Source organism: Alligator sinensis, unplaced genomic scaffold, assembly GCF_000455745.1.
Source record: "Alligator sinensis unplaced genomic scaffold, ASM45574v1 scaffold1238_1, whole genome shotgun sequence".
NCBI lineage: Eukaryota > Metazoa > Chordata > Crocodylia > Alligatoridae > Alligator > Alligator sinensis.
The window spans coordinates 1-19,629 of record NW_005842436.1 but is presented as its reverse complement, the minus strand read 5'-3'; the positions used below and the strand labels follow the sequence as shown (position 1 = coordinate 19,629).

General features: G+C 57.5%; 2 protein-coding genes across 9 annotated transcripts in view; one reads left to right on the top strand and one right to left on the bottom strand.

Annotated features, from left to right (window-relative positions):
• Window positions 1-10,985, top strand: part of LOC102385534 (phosphofurin acidic cluster sorting protein 2-like) — an 88,554-nt gene extending 77,569 nt beyond the window's left edge. For 4 of the 8 annotated variants that reach the window (XM_025211869.1, XM_025211867.1, XM_025211868.1 and 1 more), the window contains 11 exons: window positions 2,070-2,176; window positions 3,177-3,331; window positions 3,547-3,657; window positions 3,801-3,903; window positions 5,494-5,526; window positions 6,184-6,226; window positions 6,432-6,474; window positions 7,049-7,190; window positions 9,088-9,311; window positions 9,480-9,593; window positions 9,868-10,985. In XM_025211869.1, the coding sequence (XP_025067654.1) occupies window positions 2,070-2,176; window positions 3,177-3,331; window positions 3,547-3,657; window positions 3,801-3,903; window positions 5,494-5,526; window positions 6,184-6,226; window positions 6,432-6,474; window positions 7,049-7,190; window positions 9,088-9,311; window positions 9,480-9,593; window positions 9,868-9,983 (1,191 nt within the window). In that variant the 3' untranslated portion in view covers window positions 9,984-10,985. Of the gene's footprint in view, window positions 1-2,069; window positions 2,177-3,176; window positions 3,332-3,546; window positions 3,658-3,800; window positions 3,904-5,493; window positions 5,527-6,183; window positions 6,227-6,431; window positions 6,475-7,048; window positions 7,191-7,825; window positions 8,522-9,087; window positions 9,312-9,479; window positions 9,777-9,867 lie in introns of those variants that run through there. The other 4 variants (XM_025211870.1, XM_025211871.1, XR_003095638.1 and 1 more) reach the window with 3 other exon arrangements.
• Window position 10,986: 1 nt separating this feature from the next.
• LOC102385296 (cullin-9-like) lies at window positions 10,987-19,618 on the bottom strand (the record flags this gene model as incomplete). The annotated part of the gene is given in 14 exon segments (XM_014523031.2): window positions 10,987-12,605; window positions 12,607-12,708; window positions 12,795-12,991; window positions 13,322-13,439; window positions 13,809-13,954; window positions 14,598-14,769; window positions 14,892-15,114; window positions 15,644-15,801; window positions 16,360-16,542; window positions 16,725-16,840; window positions 17,888-18,073; window positions 18,155-18,288; window positions 19,175-19,350; window positions 19,520-19,618. Coding segments are annotated over 14 exon segments (2,196 nt in total), but the record flags the coding sequence as incomplete, so codon positions are not given.
• Between the last annotated feature and the right edge of the window lie 11 nt (window positions 19,619-19,629).

Below are 19,629 nucleotides of genomic sequence, written 5' to 3'. Positions count from 1 at the left end.
TAGAGCGCAACCCCTCCCCCTTTCTTCCCCACCCTGTCCTTTCTGTACAGCCTATAACCCTCAATATGTACCGCCCAGTCGTGGGACGAATCCCACCAGGTTTCCGTTAGCCCTACTAAGTCATAGGTGTTTTCTGCAAGCAGGAGCGCTAGTTCATCCTGCTTGTTCCCCATGCTCCTAGCATTAGTATATAGGCACTTGAGCCCTGTGACTGGTGCCTTTGCCTTTGCTGCCCCCCCGCTCCGAATCCCAAGGGGCCCCTTATTTCTTACCTTCTTGTTGCTTACCTGTGCCGTAGTGCTGGCCGCCCCATGGCTTGCAGGTTCCCAATGTTCTCCTTCTTCAGGCTGGGCTGTTCTTGTGGGTGCCACATGGTTTGGTGGTCCACAGCTTCCCCTGCCCTCATCTTCCCCTCCCCCCTACGAGCCTAGTTTAAAGCCCACCATATGGCATGGTCAGTGTAGCTGTGAGTCCAGGAAAGCCTGAGAAAGCAGTGGCCTAGCTGCTAATTAAAGCCTACAGGTTGTGTGCCTGGAGATGGCTGCCTATAAGTTCATCACGGGGGCACAGAAGGGAATTGGTGAGGTTTTATTCACCAAGGCGCCCCCGGGGGTTACAAGAAGTAATGGCCACAAGCTAGCAGAGAGCAGATTTAGACTGGACATTAGGAAGAACTTCTTCACAGTTAGAGTGGCCAAGGTCTGGAACGGGCTCCCAAGGGAGGTGGTGCTCTCCCCTACCCTGGGGGTCTTCAAGAGGAGGTTAGATAGGCATCTGGCTGGGGTCATCTAGCCCCAGCCCTCTTTCCTGCCTATGCAGGGGGTCGGACTCGATGATCTATTGAGGTCCCTTCTGACCCTAACATCTATGAATCTATGAGATGGGGTAGCCACGGCTGAACCTCTCTGCCAGGACCATGGGATGACTCAGCAGTGCCCAGGCCAGTGGCCTCACTGCGCTGCCCTGTTAGACTCTCAGCTGGACATGAGTGAACCAGCAGCAGTCTTTGCCAAGAAAAATTGTTCTTTTCTCACCTGCTAGAATTCTTTGAGGGGGTTCCCAGACCTCTGGCAAAAGGGTGACCTTAGATTTATTTTGTATTTTACTGTATTTGTTTTTGTATTTTGGGAAGGTAGGTAATCATGGGTGACAGGCAAAGCTTTCCTCAACTCCCACCCCCAGCTGAGGAGCAGCAAACCAAGCAGAAAGAAATGATCAGGTCTTCATCTGGAAAGGGGTGGCCAGGGTGTGTGAGGACCTCTGCTCCCCCATTGTGTCTCCATGAAATATTTTTTATCTGGTTGCAGCAAACCAGCCAAGTAAGCACAGCACAAATATTGGATGAGATCTCCCTTGGGTTGCCTGAGAGTTCAAATGAGGAGGTTGTACCTGAGTGCTCATTGTGCAAACAAGAGGAGCCAGAGAGTGAAATACAGTGCAATAGTTTCCTTTTAGCATCAACCTAGAGAAGGGAATGGTCAAAGAGGTGGCAAAACCTGCATATGAGGCACAGTTATTTAGGTGAGTCAGGACTGAAGACAAGACCTGGCTCTGGAAGGGCCTACCCAAGATGGTGAATGGGCAGACAGGGTTTAGTTCAGCGTTGTGCAAACTAACGCATCTGGACAGGCTGCATCTCTCCTCACTTGGATAAAAGGGGAACAAATTGCGAACTCATCCAAGGAACTCCTTCCCTCCTCCAGAGAGCCAGCCTCTGGAGATCCTGCTTTAGGTTGCCAGAGAGCTGGGACCTATGCCACGTGGCTGGGCTCCATGTCACTGGAGTCCACAGCACCAGCACCAGCTTGGGATGTCAGGCTCCCAGGATGATTGCTGCTAGGTTGGGCATGGGGCTGTGGACAGCAGGAACAGGTGATTATGTGAGGATATCCTGCAGGGGCTGGCAGGGGCACCGTGTTTGAGGCCATCCAGGCTGAGTCTGTGCACATCCTTGGGAGGCTTTGTGGGGCCCAGTTGGCCAACACAGCAGCGAGGGGACCCAGAGCATGGTATGGCATACCAGGAGCTCATGACTAGCTCTTGCCTTCTCTCTGGCTTTGTGTTGATAGTACGTGAGTGAGCAGCTCCAGGCACACAAGCAGCCCGTCGTCTCCACCTGCTCCATGGCAGATGTCCAGGCTGCCTTCAACACTATCGTTGCTCGCATCCAGAGATAGTGAGTAGAACCCGAGACAGGCCGAGCACCTGTGGTGGGGAGAGTTGATGACCTGGCCTTGGGGAAGGAGCCTGCCCTAGTAGGGTGGAGGCCTGGCCCTGTTTGCTGCGGTTTGCTTGATTCATTTTTCAGGAAAAGAGTAAGCTTCTGCTCCTGGCCTGAGTAGGCAAGGTGCGGCTGCCAGCCCCAACCCCAGGGAGGTGCCAAGGCCTGGCGGCCTCCACAAGCCAGCTTCTGAATGCAGTAGGGATGGGTGAGGGAGTGCCTCTGAGTCCTGGAATGCCACCTGCACCAGGTGCCCCAGCCCCCTACCCCCACCCCTCCGCCAGCAAAGCACTGCTGTGGGTCTGGAGGAATTAGAGCAGAAGCAAATGGTGAAGTGACCAGGCAGGAGGCAGGATGTGGGCAGGGCTGGTGAGTAGATGCAGGACTGGGTCCCTAACATATAGGTTGGAAGCTGGGATGAGCAGCCTGCGCACAGCTTGGTAGGATGTTAAGCCTGAACCCTGGTGATGATCGTATCAGTCTCTGGCTATTAAATGCTAGTTCGTGGCCTGCACAAGGTAATTTTGAGGCGAGGCGGCTGGGTTATGAGTGGATGTGAAGATGTGCATGGCTGAGTTAGGAGGGGGGTGCACAAAGGCAGGTTCTAGTGAGATGCAGAGCCCCATGGCTGTGCTCAGGGTCTGGGCTCCTTCCCACTGCCTGGCCATGGAGTTCGACATCATGCAAGCCAAAGAACTCCAAGCTGTGCCTTGGTAGCCACCCTGCACCATAGTCCATGCAGGAGTCAGGGAGCAGCAATGCTGTGGCTGTGCATGAAAGCTGTGTGGGCAGGAACCATAGCTATGTAGACAGCTGTCAGTGAAGGGATGAGGGACCTGCCCATCTGGAAGTAGGCCCCTGAGTGTGGAGTATGCCATCCCTTGTACTGGAGCAGGGGGTGAGCCTGGCCCTGGTTTTGCTCTGAGTCTCTCAGGGGTTTCTCTTCCTTCGGCAGCTGTAACTGTAACTCCCACATGCCTCCCCCAGTCAAGGTGGTCGTGGCAGGAGACCAGAGCTACTTGAGTGTGGTCCTACGCTTCTTTGTGGAGCAGCTGGCCAGCAAGACCCCTGACTGGCTCAACTACCTCCGCTTCCTCCTGGTGCCGCTGGGTAAGAGCCAGCCCCAACACTGGGATCACCCCCTTCTCCCAGCTCCAAGGGCCCCATCCCCTCTCTCAGCCTGAGCTGTTTAGGGAGTTGGGGAAGGGCTTTCTGGAACCCTTCAAACCAGGCGCAAAGGTGGGGCCTCTGTGTGTATACAGGCCCTGCTTCCAGCCACTGCCAGCTCCTGCTCTCTCACCATCACCTCCTCCTCCTCCTTCCAGGCTCCCATCCCCTGGCCAAATACCTGGCATCTGTGGATAGTAAGTACAATGCCCTCTTTCTGGACACAGCCTGGAGAGAGCTGTTCAGTAAAGTCGAGGCCCCCAGCTCAGGTAAGTAACAGGAAGGGCAGGAGCTGCCTGTGGGAAGTGTCAGCTCAAAGTGGGGAGGGAGGTTGGCAGTGCCTAGGGTGGCCAAAGTCTACAGGCTGAGTAAGCTGCTTTCTGTGCTGTCACCTCTCTGCTTACTTTCCTAGACACTGTGGATGTCCCAGGCCGAGTTGCCCAGTTCATTGCAGGGGCCAGCCTCTCTCACCAGCTGCCCATTTCGGAGGCCATGCTGACTTACAAGCAGAAGAGGTGAGTGCTAAGTCTGAGTGCTGGGCCCCCTACACCAGTGTTGTTACAGAGGTCAAGAAACACCTGAGCTCGCTCCTGTCTTCCGGGGCGCACACGTGTCCAGCCAGGCTCCCCCATGGACAGACTACAGGGCTCCTGCCATCCTGCTGTGCTACCAGGGCTGGGCACTCGCCACCCTGCATTACTGTTGTTGACCGTGCACCCCAGGTTATTGCAGTGCCTCAGATTGCTCATGACACTTCCAACTGTTGCACTGGCTAGGGATTGCAGAGGAGAGCTGCAGGCCAGAATGGGCAGGCCCCTGCACCTTGCTGTGCTCCAACCTGCTTTCCCCTTGTGCCCCTGGAGCCCAGCCAACTGGTGTTGCCCCAAGAGAGCAGAGGGCTCTTCTCTCTGCTAGGCTTGAGCAGTGAATACAGCACAGCAGGCCCTGCACTCCCCTGCTTGAGGGACTCCTCATTTCAGTGATGGAGGAAGAAGAGGAGGGCAAAATCTTCTTGAGAGAAGAGCAGCCACCAGGCCAAATTAACTTCCCTAAAGAGTGGGAGACATGGCAGGGAGCAGTGAGAGGAACCCCAGGGCCTGTGTGCAGATCTGATTAAAGTAAACTGGGTACATACGCCAAGGCTGGCAGCAGCGTCCATCCCAGGCTAAAGTGTCTCTGGAGGAGGCTGGTCATAAGGAAGAGGGAAGTTCATTTGGCCCAGTGGCTGCTCTTCTTTCAAGAAGATTTTGCCCTCCTCTTCTTCCTCCCCTTGTGCTGGGCCTTCTCCCCCACGTCCCCAGCCCAGAGGTTTGTGTGCTGTTGCAGGGCAGGGAGCCCACTGACTGTGAACCAGCTTTGTTCCCTGCAGAGGATCTCAGAATTTTGCCATCACCTTTTCCCTGTCAGTACAGAGCATGGGGAGGGACAGGGATGTTGCAGCTGCCTGGGCACCAGCTCCCAGCCTGAGACTTGGGCTTCCCAGACCCTGCTGAGCACTGTGATCTCTGCAGGGGTGGAGGTGGGCACTGAGCATCATGGCTGTTTGGAAAAGAACCACAAAGCAGTACACCTGTTTGTCTCCAGAGAAACCCGGGCCTAGAATATCTGGGACTGTGGGGAAGGAGCGAGATGCACAAAGCTGTGGTAGGGGGCATAGGGCAAGCAATGGCAGGGGCCAACAGGTCAGGATTGAAGGCTATTGGTAAAGCTGTGTGCAAGAGGCAGAGGGAGATCCTAGGGCTGGGACAGGGTAGGGGCCATTGGTCAGGATGGAGTGGCACTGACACAGCTGTTGTTTAAAGGAACCCCACTACCTCCAGCCCCAAAACAGATGGCTGGGCAGTGCCACAGGCCTGCCTTCCCCCCTCCCCACCCCCAGTATCTTTTCAAGAAGCAGCACAGGGACTGGTGTGAACAGTGTCCTCACCCCACCCTGGGAAATAGTGACTTGGGCATTGGGTCCTGCCCTGGTTGGAGCTGGGCACAGGGGTCTCTCAGCATATGGGCCAGAACTGGGGGCTAGGCAGCTCCTGCTGGGGGTCTCTAATGACTTGTGTTCCAGCAGCACTTTCATCTCTCCCTTCTCTTGGTTTCTGGCATTCAAGGAAGAGAAGTCTCTATTTTGATTTTTATATCAGGTACTGGTGTGTCGCTCGCTGCATTGGTGCCTCGTTCCATGTGTCTGTCCAGCCTGTTTCTGTGTCTGGGAGGAAACCCCTGGGCCTGGCTGCTACAGCAGGCCCCTCCCAGGAGCCGAGCAGAGCCCCCTTCTGCCCCCAGCACCCTGGTTGCATGTATTCTCCCTGTGGAAGGGAGACTGGTCCTTTCAGCCCCTGCCCAGTGCTGCATGCCCCACCTGCCTCCTCCCATATCCTGTATGTCCCTGTGCTGCAGTGTTGTGGGGAGGTGGGTAGGGGGCTGTGCTGTGCAGGGGAGAGGGACCTGTCCTGATGCCTAGGGGCAGGGTGGGTCTAGCCTGCCCCCTTCAGGGCTCAGGGCAGGGCTGTTGTGAGCCCTGAGGTGGCACGTGTCATCCTCACCATGCTCTGTCCCATGCCACACAAGCCCCAGTGCTCTGCTCCCTCTGCTGGGCTGGTGGCCACAGAGGCTTTTCTCACCCACCTTGCTGTCCTGCAGAATAGTTCCTCAGCTGCCTAATGAGAGGGGAGCTGGCTGTGCCCCACAGGCCTGTGTCCATGCCTGAATATGGCCCTCCTGGCTCTAGAGGCCAATAGGAGCCCTCTGGTCCCTGCTGCAAGTCACAGTTTTTAACCCTCATCTCTCCCCTCCCACAGCCCGGATGAGGACTCCTGCCAGAAGTTTGTGCCATTCGTGGGGGTGAGTGTTTGGAGTGGGAAGGGGAGGCTTTGGCCATGGCAAAGGCTCTGCACCCATTGGAGGCCCAGCCCCACCCCTGCCAGGTTCTCAGTGGCAGGCAGTGGTGGGTAGTAAGCTGCAGGCAGAAAGCTGCACAACAGCACTCAGGAGATGGGGCCAGCAGGGCTCCAACTCTGGAAGGGCTCTGATGTGTCTCTCTCCTTAGGTGGTGAAGGTGGGGCTTGTGGAACAGTCCTTCAGTGCCTCAGGTGAGACAACCTACCACCTTGGAGGCTGGGCAGGGCCCTGGGCTCCCACACAGCACCTGTGCCAGGATGGCCATGGCTCTCAGCTCAGGGACATTTGGCCCTCCTCGGGGGATGACTGTTGGATTTGATACCCAAACAGGCTGGGACTGCCCGGGCAACATGGTAGACGACTCTCTTGACAGCACACAGACTCTGCAGCCTTGGGCTGCCCAGGGGTGCCCTGGCAGACCTCCACATGCCACTCATTTTAGTGCAGTGATTCATGGCTCTGGGGCTGTGCACCCAGTTGTGCTGCACTGGGTTGGCATCACCATTCCACCCTGCAGCCAGCCATGGCAGTGCTGGGGAAAGGACTGCAGGTCTGCACTCAGCCTCATTCCTAATGAGCAAGCAGCTGGTGCTAGACAGCAGCCCCCCCTCACCACCTGGAGGCATGCACATGCACATGCCCCTCCTTGCCCCAGGGAGCTGTGAGAGCACCCCATGCTCCCTTCCCTCCCCGAGCAGTGGGCAAGGCAAACCCCTGTTTCTGTCCTTTGTCCTTTAACTGGCTGCTATGTTTCATCCATACTAGTGGACTCTGATGACGCCACCATCTGCACCACCTCCCTCCTGAGCTCTGGTACACCATCAGGTGGAAGCACTACATACAGCAAGGAGGCTGTTGGCACCCCACCGCCTTCTCCGTCCATCAGTAGCAGCCTCTCAGGGACTGGGTAAGGCTCTGCACTGGGTGCTGAGGGCCAGACTCTGGGGAGATGATGCTGTGCCATGACCAAATCAGGGGCCTAATAGTAATGGCCTTCCCAGGCCACCACATTCAGGCCCCTGTGATCACAGAAAACTGACCAAGCTGCTTCCCTGCTGAAGGAGAAGTGTTTAGCTCCTACACTGCTGTGTCATGCTGGGGAGTTGGCAGTGCAGCACAACAGATGGGCAGGAAGATAGGGGAGCAAGAGCCCCTTGCCCCAAGGCTGTGGTTGCTTCCAGGGTGCACTCTATGCCCCAGTTTGCTGTTGCTGTAGGCCTGCCACCAGGTCAGTGCCTGGGTGCAGGGGAGAGCTGTACCATAGCTAGCCAGGGCTGCCTGTATAGTGAGCACCAGTGCCACGCTGCTCCCACATTGGGGACAGCTTGAGTCAGAGGATTGTGCTGGCTGCATGGCACGTGGAGAGGAGAGCAGAGTGTGCAGTCCCTTGGGGAGTGGGGCTGTGTGCTGTGCTCAAAGTCATGCCTCTCTCAGTGCAGGGTGCAACCCCATGCCCCCTTTATCCTACTGAGCAGCACCCAACCTCGACCCTGAATGCGAACAGGCCCCACAGCTGCTGTCCTTCCTTCCTTTCTACTTCAGGACTTCCCCATCTTCAGGAGTTTCCTCCACCTTCCTATGCTCCTCCTGCTCACCCAGAAAACTCCTCCCCACTGCAATGGTCACTGCACTCTGGGGCTGGTGCCAAGCCCTCAGAGCTGATTCACCAGGCTGGCTTCAGGCATAGGCTTATGGCTATCCAGTGTTTACGCTCTGCCCCATGGGCTAGCAGTAATCCCTGCAGCTGCAGGACCCATAAGATACCGTACATATATTTACTTAAATCTAAGATGAGGTGTCATGTTCCCCCCCTGGCCCCAGTAAGTCTGAGGGGGGAAAGAATCCTCTTAATTTGCATACAAAGTGGAGGGGGCCAGCTCTGTGGCGCTAACTCAGGCCCTGTGCCAGACCCACAGCAGCTTTCTGCCATCCCCACTCTCCTTCCCCCAGTTTCTCTCTGCAGCTTCTGTTCTCTGCCCCTCTCTACCCCCTTCCCCCCACTTACTGTCAGGTGCAGCTCAGGGTCTGGCTCAGGTTGGATTCCTTCCTGGGCAGAGAGCACAGGGAAACTCCATGCCCTGCCTGGCCAGTCAGCAGTGCAACTGTCTCTCCATGGTCCTGCGAGGGCTACGCTTCCTCATGTTGTGCTCTGTGACCTGGCAGGGTACAGAGCCCAAGCAGCATCTCACAGTAAGGGAAGGGGAAGGGGAAGAGGTAGAGGCAGAGACTGGGGGCAGTTGGGGTAAGGGGTAAAGATTGTGGGGAGTGGGGGTGGCACAGATGATGGGGATCTGGGGATGGGGTGGTGTAGGTGGCAGGGGGGGCAGGAAGGCTGCAGGAGAAATACATGGTGGGGGTAGAGGGCAAGGGGTGCTACCTGACACCCCCCCTACCCCCCCGCCACTGCTTTCCTTGCTGTAGGAGTGGTGGAGGATGGATTTAGGACAACCTTTCAGTAATTAGATTCTGTATCTGGAAAATTATAACATTTTCCATACATAGCATCTAATTACTGGGGGGGGGGTCATCTTAAATTCATGGTCAACTTAGCTTTGAGTAAATACAGTAAATTGAGGTACCAGGGTGAGGCTAGCAGCTGGCTCCTGAGGGCCACAGCAGGGGTCAATAGCTGCTGGGGGCTGGGTGTCAGACAGTGCATGATACCACCCAGGACACTGAGGAACAGTGTGGTTGCTGGGGGGCCAGAAAGCAGGAGCCCTGATAAGAGGGCCCTGATCTGCTGGTGTAAGTGAGGCCACATGGTCACGATGTCTTTGCCCGCCCTGCCGCCTTCACTTCACCAGGTCCCTGAGCCCTGGGGTGGAGGTAATGGGCTTGCAGGTTGATTACTGGACAACTCAAGGGCCTGAGAAGAAAAAGGAGGGAGAGAAGCGGGAGACAGGCATGAAGAACACGCTGAAGAGCAACTTCCGTTCGCTGCAGGTCAGCCGCCTGCCCAGCACTGGGGAGCCGGCCCCGCCCACCACCATGGCCATGACTGTGGTCACCAAGGAGAAGAACAAGAAAGGTAACAGCTGCCAAGGGCCAGCAGAGCAGTGAGGCAAGACCTGGTATTCTCCACCCAGGGCAGTAGCATTGCTCTGTTGGGTCCCAGCTGCTGGGAAAGATTGGAGCAGAGCAGGAAGGCAGGTGCCTCCATCCAGTCAGTGTCTGGGAATGTGCTTTCTCTTGACAGTGATGTTCCTGAGTAAGAAACCAAAAGAGAAGGACCTAGAGTCCAAAAGCCAGGTGATTGAAGGGATCACACGCCTGATCTGCACTGCCAAACACCAGAACACTATGCTGCGAGGTAAGGGTGGGGAGGCCTCATAATGCACTTTCACCCAGCTTCTCCTGCAGCTGGTACCAAGGCCACGGCACCAGGCAAGCAGGCCACTGCCGCTGCCTCTGCCCTTGGAGCCACAACAGCTGAAGCAGCTGAGTGAAAGCACCCCCTGGCTGTGCATGTGCTGGGCCTTCAGGCTGACTGAGGGTGAGCGTGCAGCCCCTGCCATGGGATAGCTGAGGGATGTGGGGGGGACGGCACAGTCTATGCCCCAGCTGAGCTAGACCCTCCCTCTCAGTTTCCATCGATGGCGTGGAGTGGAACGATGTGAAGTTTTTCCAGCTTGCAGCACAGTGGCCAACGCATGTCAAGTATCTCCCTGTGGGCATCTTTGGCTACATGAAGAGTGCATGAGGTGGCACAGCAGCCGAGAGAAGGACTCTACTGAGCAGGGCCAGAGTGGGGAGCAGACCCTTTTCCTTTTCCTTTCCCTTCCCCTCCCACCAGGCACCGTAGGAGCTGCCTCCTGCCAGCATGGGCTGGCTGCAAGTGTGGCCCCTTCCCTGTTCTTCAGGGAGATGACACATCTCTCTACATGTACACCCTTGAGGCTTTTTAATGTGATGCTGTGGCAGGTGAAACAGTATCAGGCAGCTTCCAGTAACAGCTAGAAATCTGAGCCTGTCCCCTCCCATTACAAGGGCGTAGCAGCGCCCCTGCCCTGGGGTAGGGATGGAGGCTAGGAACTGCCACAGAGACCAATGCTGCAGTAGTACTGAGGACCTAGGCAAGAGGAGCCCTGCTGCCTACCTAGGTGCACAAGTGCAGGTTAGAGGAGCCCCTATATCCTGTCATCTAAGAAACCTGCCCTCTCCCCCCACCCTGCTGAGCCACTGAGGTTAGATGGCCTCTACATGAGTGTTTTGAGCCATGGAGCCCAAGGGGCAGGGGAAGAGATGCAAGCTGTGCTCCGCAGGGAGCAGTCACCCCATGGCAGAAATGGCTGGCAGCACCAGTCAGGTCACAGGAAGGACACTAGGCAAGGGGTCTCTTCCCCTGCAATCAGCTTTTCCTGGGTGGTTGTGGCTGGGGGCAGTGAACAGATGGCAAGACTCAGAATGCCAGCTGGGACACAAAGCTAAGTGAGCAGCATTCCCCAGGCTGGGAGGCAAGAACTCACCCTGCAAACAACAGCAAGAGGCCCCCACTACTCTAAAGCCCTGTGGCATGAAAGAGGCAGGTGAGTTGAGCAAAGCAGAAGACAGCAAGAGCTGCACACAGGGCACAGGGAAAGGCAAGGACAGGGTCAGTCAATGTCAGCTTGTGGGCAGGCAGTGCCCCTACCCTGGCGTCAAGCATGTGTGGTGTTCGTGGTTGTGCTGTGCTGCCATGTTCTCTTGCAGTGTTGGAGCTATGCTCCTTACGTACCCCTCCCATCCCCCCACTTTCTCCCCACCCCCACCACCCACCTACCTTAGGATACATCTTACCCAGAGCCTGCAAAAGGCTCTAGCACTTTACCGTGCCCAGCCAGTCCAAGCTCAAGTAACAGCTTTCCACTGCCATTTCTGCTGCTGGCCCATCTGCCCTGCCCAGTCATTCCCACTGCTGGGGGCAACCATCAAGTACTGCAGTGGATTAGTAAGACCCTACAGCCACACCCCAGGGATAAGAGCTGCAGAGGTGTGGCACCTACCTGAGGGCCAGGGGCAAGGAAGTCTTGTACACATTGGTATTGGTGGGGGGTTGGAAAGCTCTTCCCAGGGTAGAGCAGCTTCTTTAAACAGCCTGCAGCAGCTAACATATCCCTCATTTAAGGAACCACATTTCTGCTGGGGCCTGGAGGGTGAGGTGAGTGGGCTGTGTGGCCAGGCCAAACCCTGGGAACTGAAGTCGCCTGAGCTGTAAAGGCTGTCCCTGACTGAACTCAAGAGACCTAAACTGTGGGGCGGTGCTGCCCGCGGGGCAGGACGGCAGCGGGTTACCCCCCTTTTTTACAAGATTCTATTTTTTTTAACTTTATTGTATGTTTGCTTTTCTGGATTCATTTTAATAAATTAATGCTGGTACCGTGCTCAGAGTATAAGCAGCATGTGCAAGCTGGGCTCTTCCGTGGGTCAGGGAGTTAGGTGAACTGCTCTCTGCCCCCAGGCTCTTCAGCAAGCATGCTGAACTGACTTGGACCATGGCCAGGGGGTCAGCGCCTGTCACCTTAGGCTCCAAGAGCTAAAGTGAGATCTGGCAATGGGCTGCCTGCTCCCCACATCCCCAAGGGTCTTGGCAAGATGCTAGGGGCAAGATGCTAGGGTCTTGGCAAGATGCTAGGCTGAGTTTCAGGTTGTGTCAAAGCCTGTCGCTGACACTGTGCAAGGCTGTTGGCCAAGGCTGCCCCCTTTCACACTAGCTCATACTCTTGCTGTATACATTGCCATTTTTCACTCGTAGTGGGCAAGGAAAAAATCCATTAATTGAGTACTGGTGAACCCCACAGCTCCTGCTGCTGGCATCAAGCTCCTCTGAGCCAGGCCTAAGGCAGTGGTTACTAACTCTGCCACGGGGAGGAGCAGGGACTCCTGCACAGACCAGCACACATAGCTGGACCATATAATTAAGTTCTTTTATTTAAATTAAAAATCTGGAATCCTTAGGAATCATGTGTCAGAATCCATGGGCAGTGCCTGGGGCCAAGGCCGAGTTGCTGTTCCATGCCCTAGGTGTTTGTGGCTCCCAGAAGCCCAGGACTGCAGAACCAATGCACCAAAACCTAGCAATTGCCATGCCACCAGAACAAGCAGCACAGCTATGCAGACAGGCATTTGGCCTCAGTGCCTGCACAGCCCTGTACCTTTTCTACCTAAATGTGGAGAAGGTCTGTCTCTTCTCAGCAGAGGCTACACTTGGCACCTTCTTGATCTCCACAGTCTGGAAGGTGACATGGGGCTGGCAATGAGGGGATGGGGTTGGCAGGGGCTCTGTAGAGATGTACTCCAGGAGCTGGGGGCTGTCCTCCAGACGCCGAATGTAGCCCTGGCTGGTTGAGCAGCAGCAGGATGCATGACAGCACGTCTGTGCTGCTGCAGTAGAAGCTCAGGAACTTTGGAGCTGCCCCAGCTTCCCGCTTCTGACAGGCATCAATCACCTAAGGCAGTGGTAGAGAAAGCCAGGAGTTACTCCTGACCCTGCCAGGAAACAGAACAGCCAGGCCAGGCAGCCCCTTCTCCATACCCTGAAAACAAGGTTATCGATGTGCAGCTGCTTCTCCCCCTTCAAGATCTGGACAATGAGACAGCAGATGATGTTCCTCTTCCTCTCCAGGGTGCTTCCCTCATCCTCCTTCACGTTCAGGTACGTCTGCCTGGGCAGCAGCCACAGGTGCTGGCCAGAGCTCTGCAACAGGGCTGCCTCATTCAGCTGCAGGACCCCTGGGATTGACATGCACAGGCCACGGTTAGCAGTACTTGTGGACTGGACCTCCATCCCCATCCAGCTCAGAGACCTCAGTCCCACTTTATCCACCCCACAAGCCCCAGGCTGTAACCCACTTTGGAAGTCCAGCCTCAGTACCAGTCCCTCCATATGCATGCTACAGGCCCAGCCCCAGGCCCCCTGCAGACATACTCTTGCCTGGCCACACACCCTGCACAGGTACCAGGCACTTCAGTCCCTCACATGGCAACTGGCTCCTGCACACCAACCCTGCAAAACACACATCCTCCTTGGGTCTCCCCACAGCGCTGCCCATTCATACTCACCCCCAGAAGGGTGGCTCTGAGTTAGGATCCCATCCCTGTCTGTCAGGGGTTTCAGCGCATGGCTCAGCAGGACCGGAGACAGCCCTGTGGCCTGTACCAGGGTTTCCACAGCAACTTCCTGGAACAAAGGAGATGGGGCCAAGTAGTGCAAGGTGAGGGGAACAGGTGGTAGAGGGCCAAGGCTGCCAAGAGGCAGCCACATTTTCCCACCACATCCTCTCAGGGAAGGAGAAAGGACACCAATGCCCCAGCAGGAACTGCGAAAGGTCAGGCAGAGGCAACCAGAGCAAGAACAGGCTTCATGCCTTGAAGCAGGGGTCTATTCCAAGGGCTGAGAGACTGGCATTTCCTGCACTGTGGGGCTAGACAGGGCAAGTCTGCCCCAGGGAAGGGGTGAAGGGAAGCTGTCCGAAGGAAGCTGGACCTAGAGAAGGCAGCACTGCTCTGGGGGACCGGCAGGGGTGACAGAGGTTGATGCACTCCCCACCTCAGCACTGTTGAAGCGCAGCAAGATGTACATCTGCAAGGTGGAGACGTGCAAGGTGCTATCCGCAAACTGCAGCTCAGCGTGGCCCAGCCACGTCCACTGCAGGTGCCGTGGCTCCATGTGCTCCAGCCCAAACCGGTTCTGACCTGCAAGAGACATGGCTGATCCCATCACACACCCCTGCAGGCAGGCCCTGCCCCACTGACAGACCTCTGACAGCCTGGGGCGCCAGCCCCAGCCAGAGCTCATACTGAGCATCTGGACAGGCCCCAGCAAGGGTTGCCCACAGGTAGGGTAACTCTACGTCTTGGATTAGCCAGGAGAGTCCTGGAATTTGGAAGCCAGTCCCGGCCAACCAGTGAAAATTAAAACAAGCATCCAGGGTGCAGGGCAGGGAGGTGGAGGGGCAGGAGCAGTGAAATGGGAAGCTCTAGCAGACAGCTAAATTGCCCTAACAGGTTAGCTTAATTAGAGGAATGAAGATTAAAAAAGGGATCATTGGTGTTAATGAAGAAAACAATGGATCATTAACAGGACATTGACTCCTTAGCTGCCCCAGTAGTAATACCAGTGGTGCCCTGACTCTACCTTTACCTGCAAAGGGAGGGAGTGGGGAGGGCGGGCAATGTCCCAGATTTCACACTGTCCCATATGGTGACCCTATCCATGGGCAGCATTACCCGCTCACCACCCCTCAGGCCCCACAGCCTCTCCAGAGACACTCCCACAGGGAGCAGGGTGCCCCCAGCAGACCCAGCCCCAGCAAGGCTGACCCTGGTCTAGGCTCACTCTTTGTGTAGAAGTCAGTGAACTTGGCCAGGTAGGAGGCAAGAGGTGGTGGGAAAAACCGGCCGGGGTCATCCAGATGGCAGAGTGAAGAGATGGTCCAGCAGCGTGGGGACAGAGCCAGCACCTGCAGTTTTGGCTCCACTGCCAGCAGGGAAGGCTCCTCCTCCATCACCTGTGGGCAGATGCAGGAATCTGCTCAAGAGCCCACAGGGGCAACAGCCTACTTGGGCATGACCCCTCTGGGAAAAGGCGGCAGCCCCTGCACAACCCCCACCCCACCCCTCTCAGGCCCACCTCATCTTCTGGGTCCTCCTGCCTTGCATCCGGCTCCAGCAGACATTTGTCCAGCTGCTGCAGCTGGAAGAGGTGAAACTGCTGCTGCAGCTCCGCTGACTCACTCAGGTTCTTCAACATTTGCTGGGGGAAGCGGTTGGGGAAGCAGAGCCCAATCTGCTCCACAATAGCCACCTCCAGCCACACCTTGCCCTGGGCCAGGAGCCGGTCACCCAGGTAATACCTGCAACAGCAACCAACTTCAGACAACCCCGGTCCCAGCAACCCGCAACAAAGGCATCCCCTAGACCTGTCTCTGCCTTCCCAGAACCAAAAGCCCAACCCCCACGTGCCAGACGCAGGAACCCCATGCCCTCCTCCTCTGTCACGGCCAAAGGCAGGTGCCCCCAGGGCCAACCCAGTTAAGTCCATGCCAGATCCCCAGTTCCATAGTGGGTGGTGCTGGAGGCCATAAAGCCCAGCCCCTGCCAAACCAGCCTCGCTGGTCTGATTTCTCCCTGCACCTGGAGAATGAGCAACCCCAGGGGACATGCCTACCCAGGCTGCTGCAAGCCACAGAGAGAACCTGGGTGCTGGGGCGGGCAGCAGAGGGCCCAGCAGGCTTCTGTGGAGCTCAGTCCAGGGCCCACTCCCTTCCCCCAGAAGCTCCCACAGCCTCAGTCAGCAGTCTGACCTGAACCCCAGCCCCTCTGACCTGGGGAACCCTCACAGCCCCGCTCCTCCTTGGCTGGTCCTTGCCTGCGTCTCCTCACCGGTAGAAATGCTCAAAGGTGTTGGCGAGCTCCAGGCCTGAGAGGAAGAGGATGGGCTCCAGGCTCCGCTGCAGCCGCTGCAGTGTCTCCACACTGGCCGCATCAGTGCGACTCTCCTGTATCTGCTGGTCGATGTAGCGGGCAAACTGCTCACTCACCTGGGGGGACAGCGCCCATGGTCAGGGTGGGACTCTAGAGTGGTGGCTCCACCACATGTGAACAGGAGGTCAGGCAGAGTCACACTTCCCCACAAGAAATTTCAGGGGAACATGGGACAGGAGGAAAGCATTTCGCCACAGGACTGTCCTCAGATCAGGACAATGGAGTCCCTTCCCTGGAAGGGGGTCACGCTGAGGCAGCACAAGAACAGAAGCAGGGGAGCTGCAAGGGGCATGACAGGACTCTATACCTGCCGGACCCAGGCAGGGGCAGGGCTCACCACAGGGGTCACCCAACAGAAACATAGTAGTGGGGGCTGGTAGCATCCCAGAGGGCAGGCAAACTGCAGAGAAACCATGAAGGGCCTTGGCCCAAGCTGGCAGGCAGAAAGGCCAGGGCACAGCCCAACCAGGGCATAGGTGCTGCCCCTGCTCTCCTGCCCAAGGGCCTAGTGCCCAGCAGAGCAGCCCAATCCTCCACTGAGCTCCCAGTTTGTTCCAGGGCAAGGGCCACCCCGCTAGCTGCCCTCCCCCTGCAAAGGGCCGAGTCCTACTCACATGCATGGCTGTCAGGAAGGAGAGCTGCAGCAGCGCCCCCGAGAAGCCCTGGCGAAGGGCCAGTGCAAAGGCCATCTGCTGCCCAAAGAGCTCCTCCATGGCGCTATGCAGGCGCTGGTACACACTGCAGTAGCGCTCCACAAAGTCTGGGGCCTGCCATGAGGTTTCCAGGAACCGCTTCACCTGCACGGGGGTGGCAACCATGCTGTCATAGGCAGCCCCACCCAGGACCATGCTCTGTGCAGAACAGCTGGGGCCAGAGGAGAGAGCAGCAGCAGCACAGCCCCCCCACTGCAGCCGTGCACCCCAGTACTACATCCTGCTTCTGCTGCCCAGGCCCTGTCCCCACAGCCATGCACGCATACCTGCTGCTGCACAACACCTTTCCAGCACTGTGTGATGCCCACCAGGCTGCCAGGCTTCTTCCCTGACATGTTCCCGGCTCCACAGACTGCCTCCTTGTTCTTCCCATTCTTCACATCTGTTAAGGGACCAAACCCAGAGTGAGCACGGCTCGCAGGGCCCACAGAGAGCAGCCCTTTGTGCTCCAAGGCAGCAGTTTGGCTTGGCTGCTGCAGGAGGGACTGGATCTGGAGCTAGGCATGTCCATGGCCCTTGCCACCCTGGGGGAAGAGAGCTGAAGCTCATGTGGTGCACTGCAGAGCCACCTGGAACCAGAGCTCCTCACCCTCTGACATGCCTGCATCACTTCCCCACCTCTGCCAGCAACAGCACAGCCCGCCATGTGCCAGGTGCCCATGGAAAAGGCCTGAGCCCAGGCAGGAGCCAGCACTAAGTGGGAGCTCTGCAGGGACAGTGGCCCCTGCCAGCAGGTGCCAGCCCCACAGGCACTAACTACATGCTAAGGGTGCTGCATGGGCCAGGGAGGCCACCTCTTCTCAAAGAGGCCTTGCAGTCTGGCTCCTCTATCCACCTACCCAGAGGAGGAGAGGAGAGGAGAGGAACTGCTCCGGCTCTCTTGGGAGCCCTGGACTCACCCTGCCCCTGTAGCATTTCCACAGAGGCATCTGCACCTGAAGCAGCTGCACCGAGCCTCTGCCACCAGCCTGAACCTGGCCCTCCCAACAGAGCAGGTCCCATGGGCAGGAGGCAGCTGAGAGTGTCCAGGCCCTGTCTGGAGCAGGGAGCCTCTGCCAGAAGAGGGCCCCTGCCCCAAGGAAACCCTAGACACATGCATGTCCAGGCAGCTCCACTGGTACAGCTGTGCCCCAGGGCATGAGGGGAACCTGCCTGGCTGCCACAGGGCTTGTGGCAGCTGGAGAAGGTATAGACATGCCTGACACTGCCTGCTGAGGGGCGAGAGAAGCCTGCTTTGCTGGGTGGGGAACATGGCTCCTTTGCCAACAGAAAGCAACTCTACTGCTGTGGCCCTTGGTGTGGACCCGCAATGCTCTGCCAGCCTCACCACACAAGCAGCACTCACCCCCATGGCACCTGCACCCATTCCTGCCCAATTTCACCCATGCAGCCCCAGGAACCCCCTGCTCTGGCCTGCCCAGGCCCTTACTGCCTCGGATGGGCGATCGCAGCTCCTTGGGCTCCAAAGTGCCAGGGTCCACATGTACCAGCAGGTGGCTGAGGCGGCGCACGCGGGAGTTGAAGATGGTGGCACGACTCTTTGCATGTCGGACTGTCTCCGAGTTCTCCAGATACTCACTGAGGAGCCAGGCCAAAGGGCTGATGCCGCTGGGGTCTGGGAGGAGGACAGAGCCTGAGCCAGGCAAGCTGTGTGTCAGGGGCACAGTGAGAGGGGGCAGGCAGGGGGAGCTGGTACCTGGGCTGGTGATGCTCTGCACCAGTGGGTTGATGAGGGCCTCCCAGCAGGTCCTACCCAGAGCCTGGGCCGCCTCATCATCAGGAAGGAAGCAATCGGCAAACACCTGCTCATGCCGCAGTGCGCTGTTCAGCCTGCAACAACAGAGAGTTGCCAGGAGAGCATCAGCAGGGGTGCTGGGAAACACACCCAGGACGTGGTCTGGGCAGGGATGTATGGCTGGCCAGGGGAGGGAGCAGAAAACAGTGGCAGGGACAGGTAGGGTGAGGTGCTGACCCAGCACCAGACACAAAGAGGGCAGGGAGATCCAGGCAGCACAGCAGCTGAACCTGGGGCCAGCTTGGTGCATCCTACACCTGCCAGGATTGGAGGCAGGACTGTTGGGCTCTGGGGCACCCCCACCCAGCAAATTCCCCTGGCCATTGGGTCCTGTTCTGGGGCAACTCTGCCATTGCCCCCTCCTGCTGCTGGAGAGCTCCTCCTGGAGACCCAGCTGTACTACCCTGGCTCCACTTCCCCTCTCCTCAGCAAGCCCTTTCCCTCTCTACAGCTCCATCTGGCAGCTGGAGCCCTTCCACCAGGCCAGGCAACCCAAGCTGCTATATCCTGATGCCCCCTGCCTCTCCACTGATCACCACCACCTCCACTCCCTGCCCTGCAGTGCTCCCCACACTGGCTCTCCAAATATCACCACAAACCCCTGAAACCTCTCAAGCCTTTGTGTCAGAGGGACGATCTCTGCTCTCAAGGTCTTGCACAGCTCCCAAGCATCCAAGCCTCACAAACAAAGGCTCAAAGGGACACAAGGCCTCATAAACCCCTGTGAGATACTGCAGACTGCACCTTCTCCGCCCTGCATACCAATGCCTGCAGCCCCAGGCTGATGCCTCTGCCCCCACACAGGTCAGCCCTGACATTTCCTCTGCCTGGCAGCATGACATGGCTGACAGTGCCTGGAGCCACACAATCCATCTCCCTCTGCTGACCACAGAGGCACAGCACTGCCACATGGGGCCTCACCTGTTGAAGAGCTGCAGCAGCTGGAGCCGATCCTCAGAGATCTCCTGGCACCAGGTGTGGGCCTTGGTGGTGTAGAACAGGTATGTGCGCCGGCACAGCTGCTCTTTGAAAACTGGCCAGAAGGTGGGCTTGGGCCCCAGGACCTCAATGCCATGTACACGTGTGTCAATCCCACCCTGCACAGGGCACAGACAGACCTCAAGTGTTCAGACACAGGCTGCTCACCCCACAGCCAGCAGGATCCAGCCCCATAGGTGCTCCTGGCTGGGCCCTTCACCCGCCAACCAAACCCCTGCAAGGGGACGCAAGGGAGACCTGGGCTCAGGGCCTGTCCAGTGCACCCACCTGCTGGCAACGCTTAATCTTGACCTGTATGAGAGGCCAGAAGTGGGTCAGGTTCTCCAGAAGGATCACTCTGATGGCTGAGGGCATGACGTTCACCTGAGGGTGGGAGA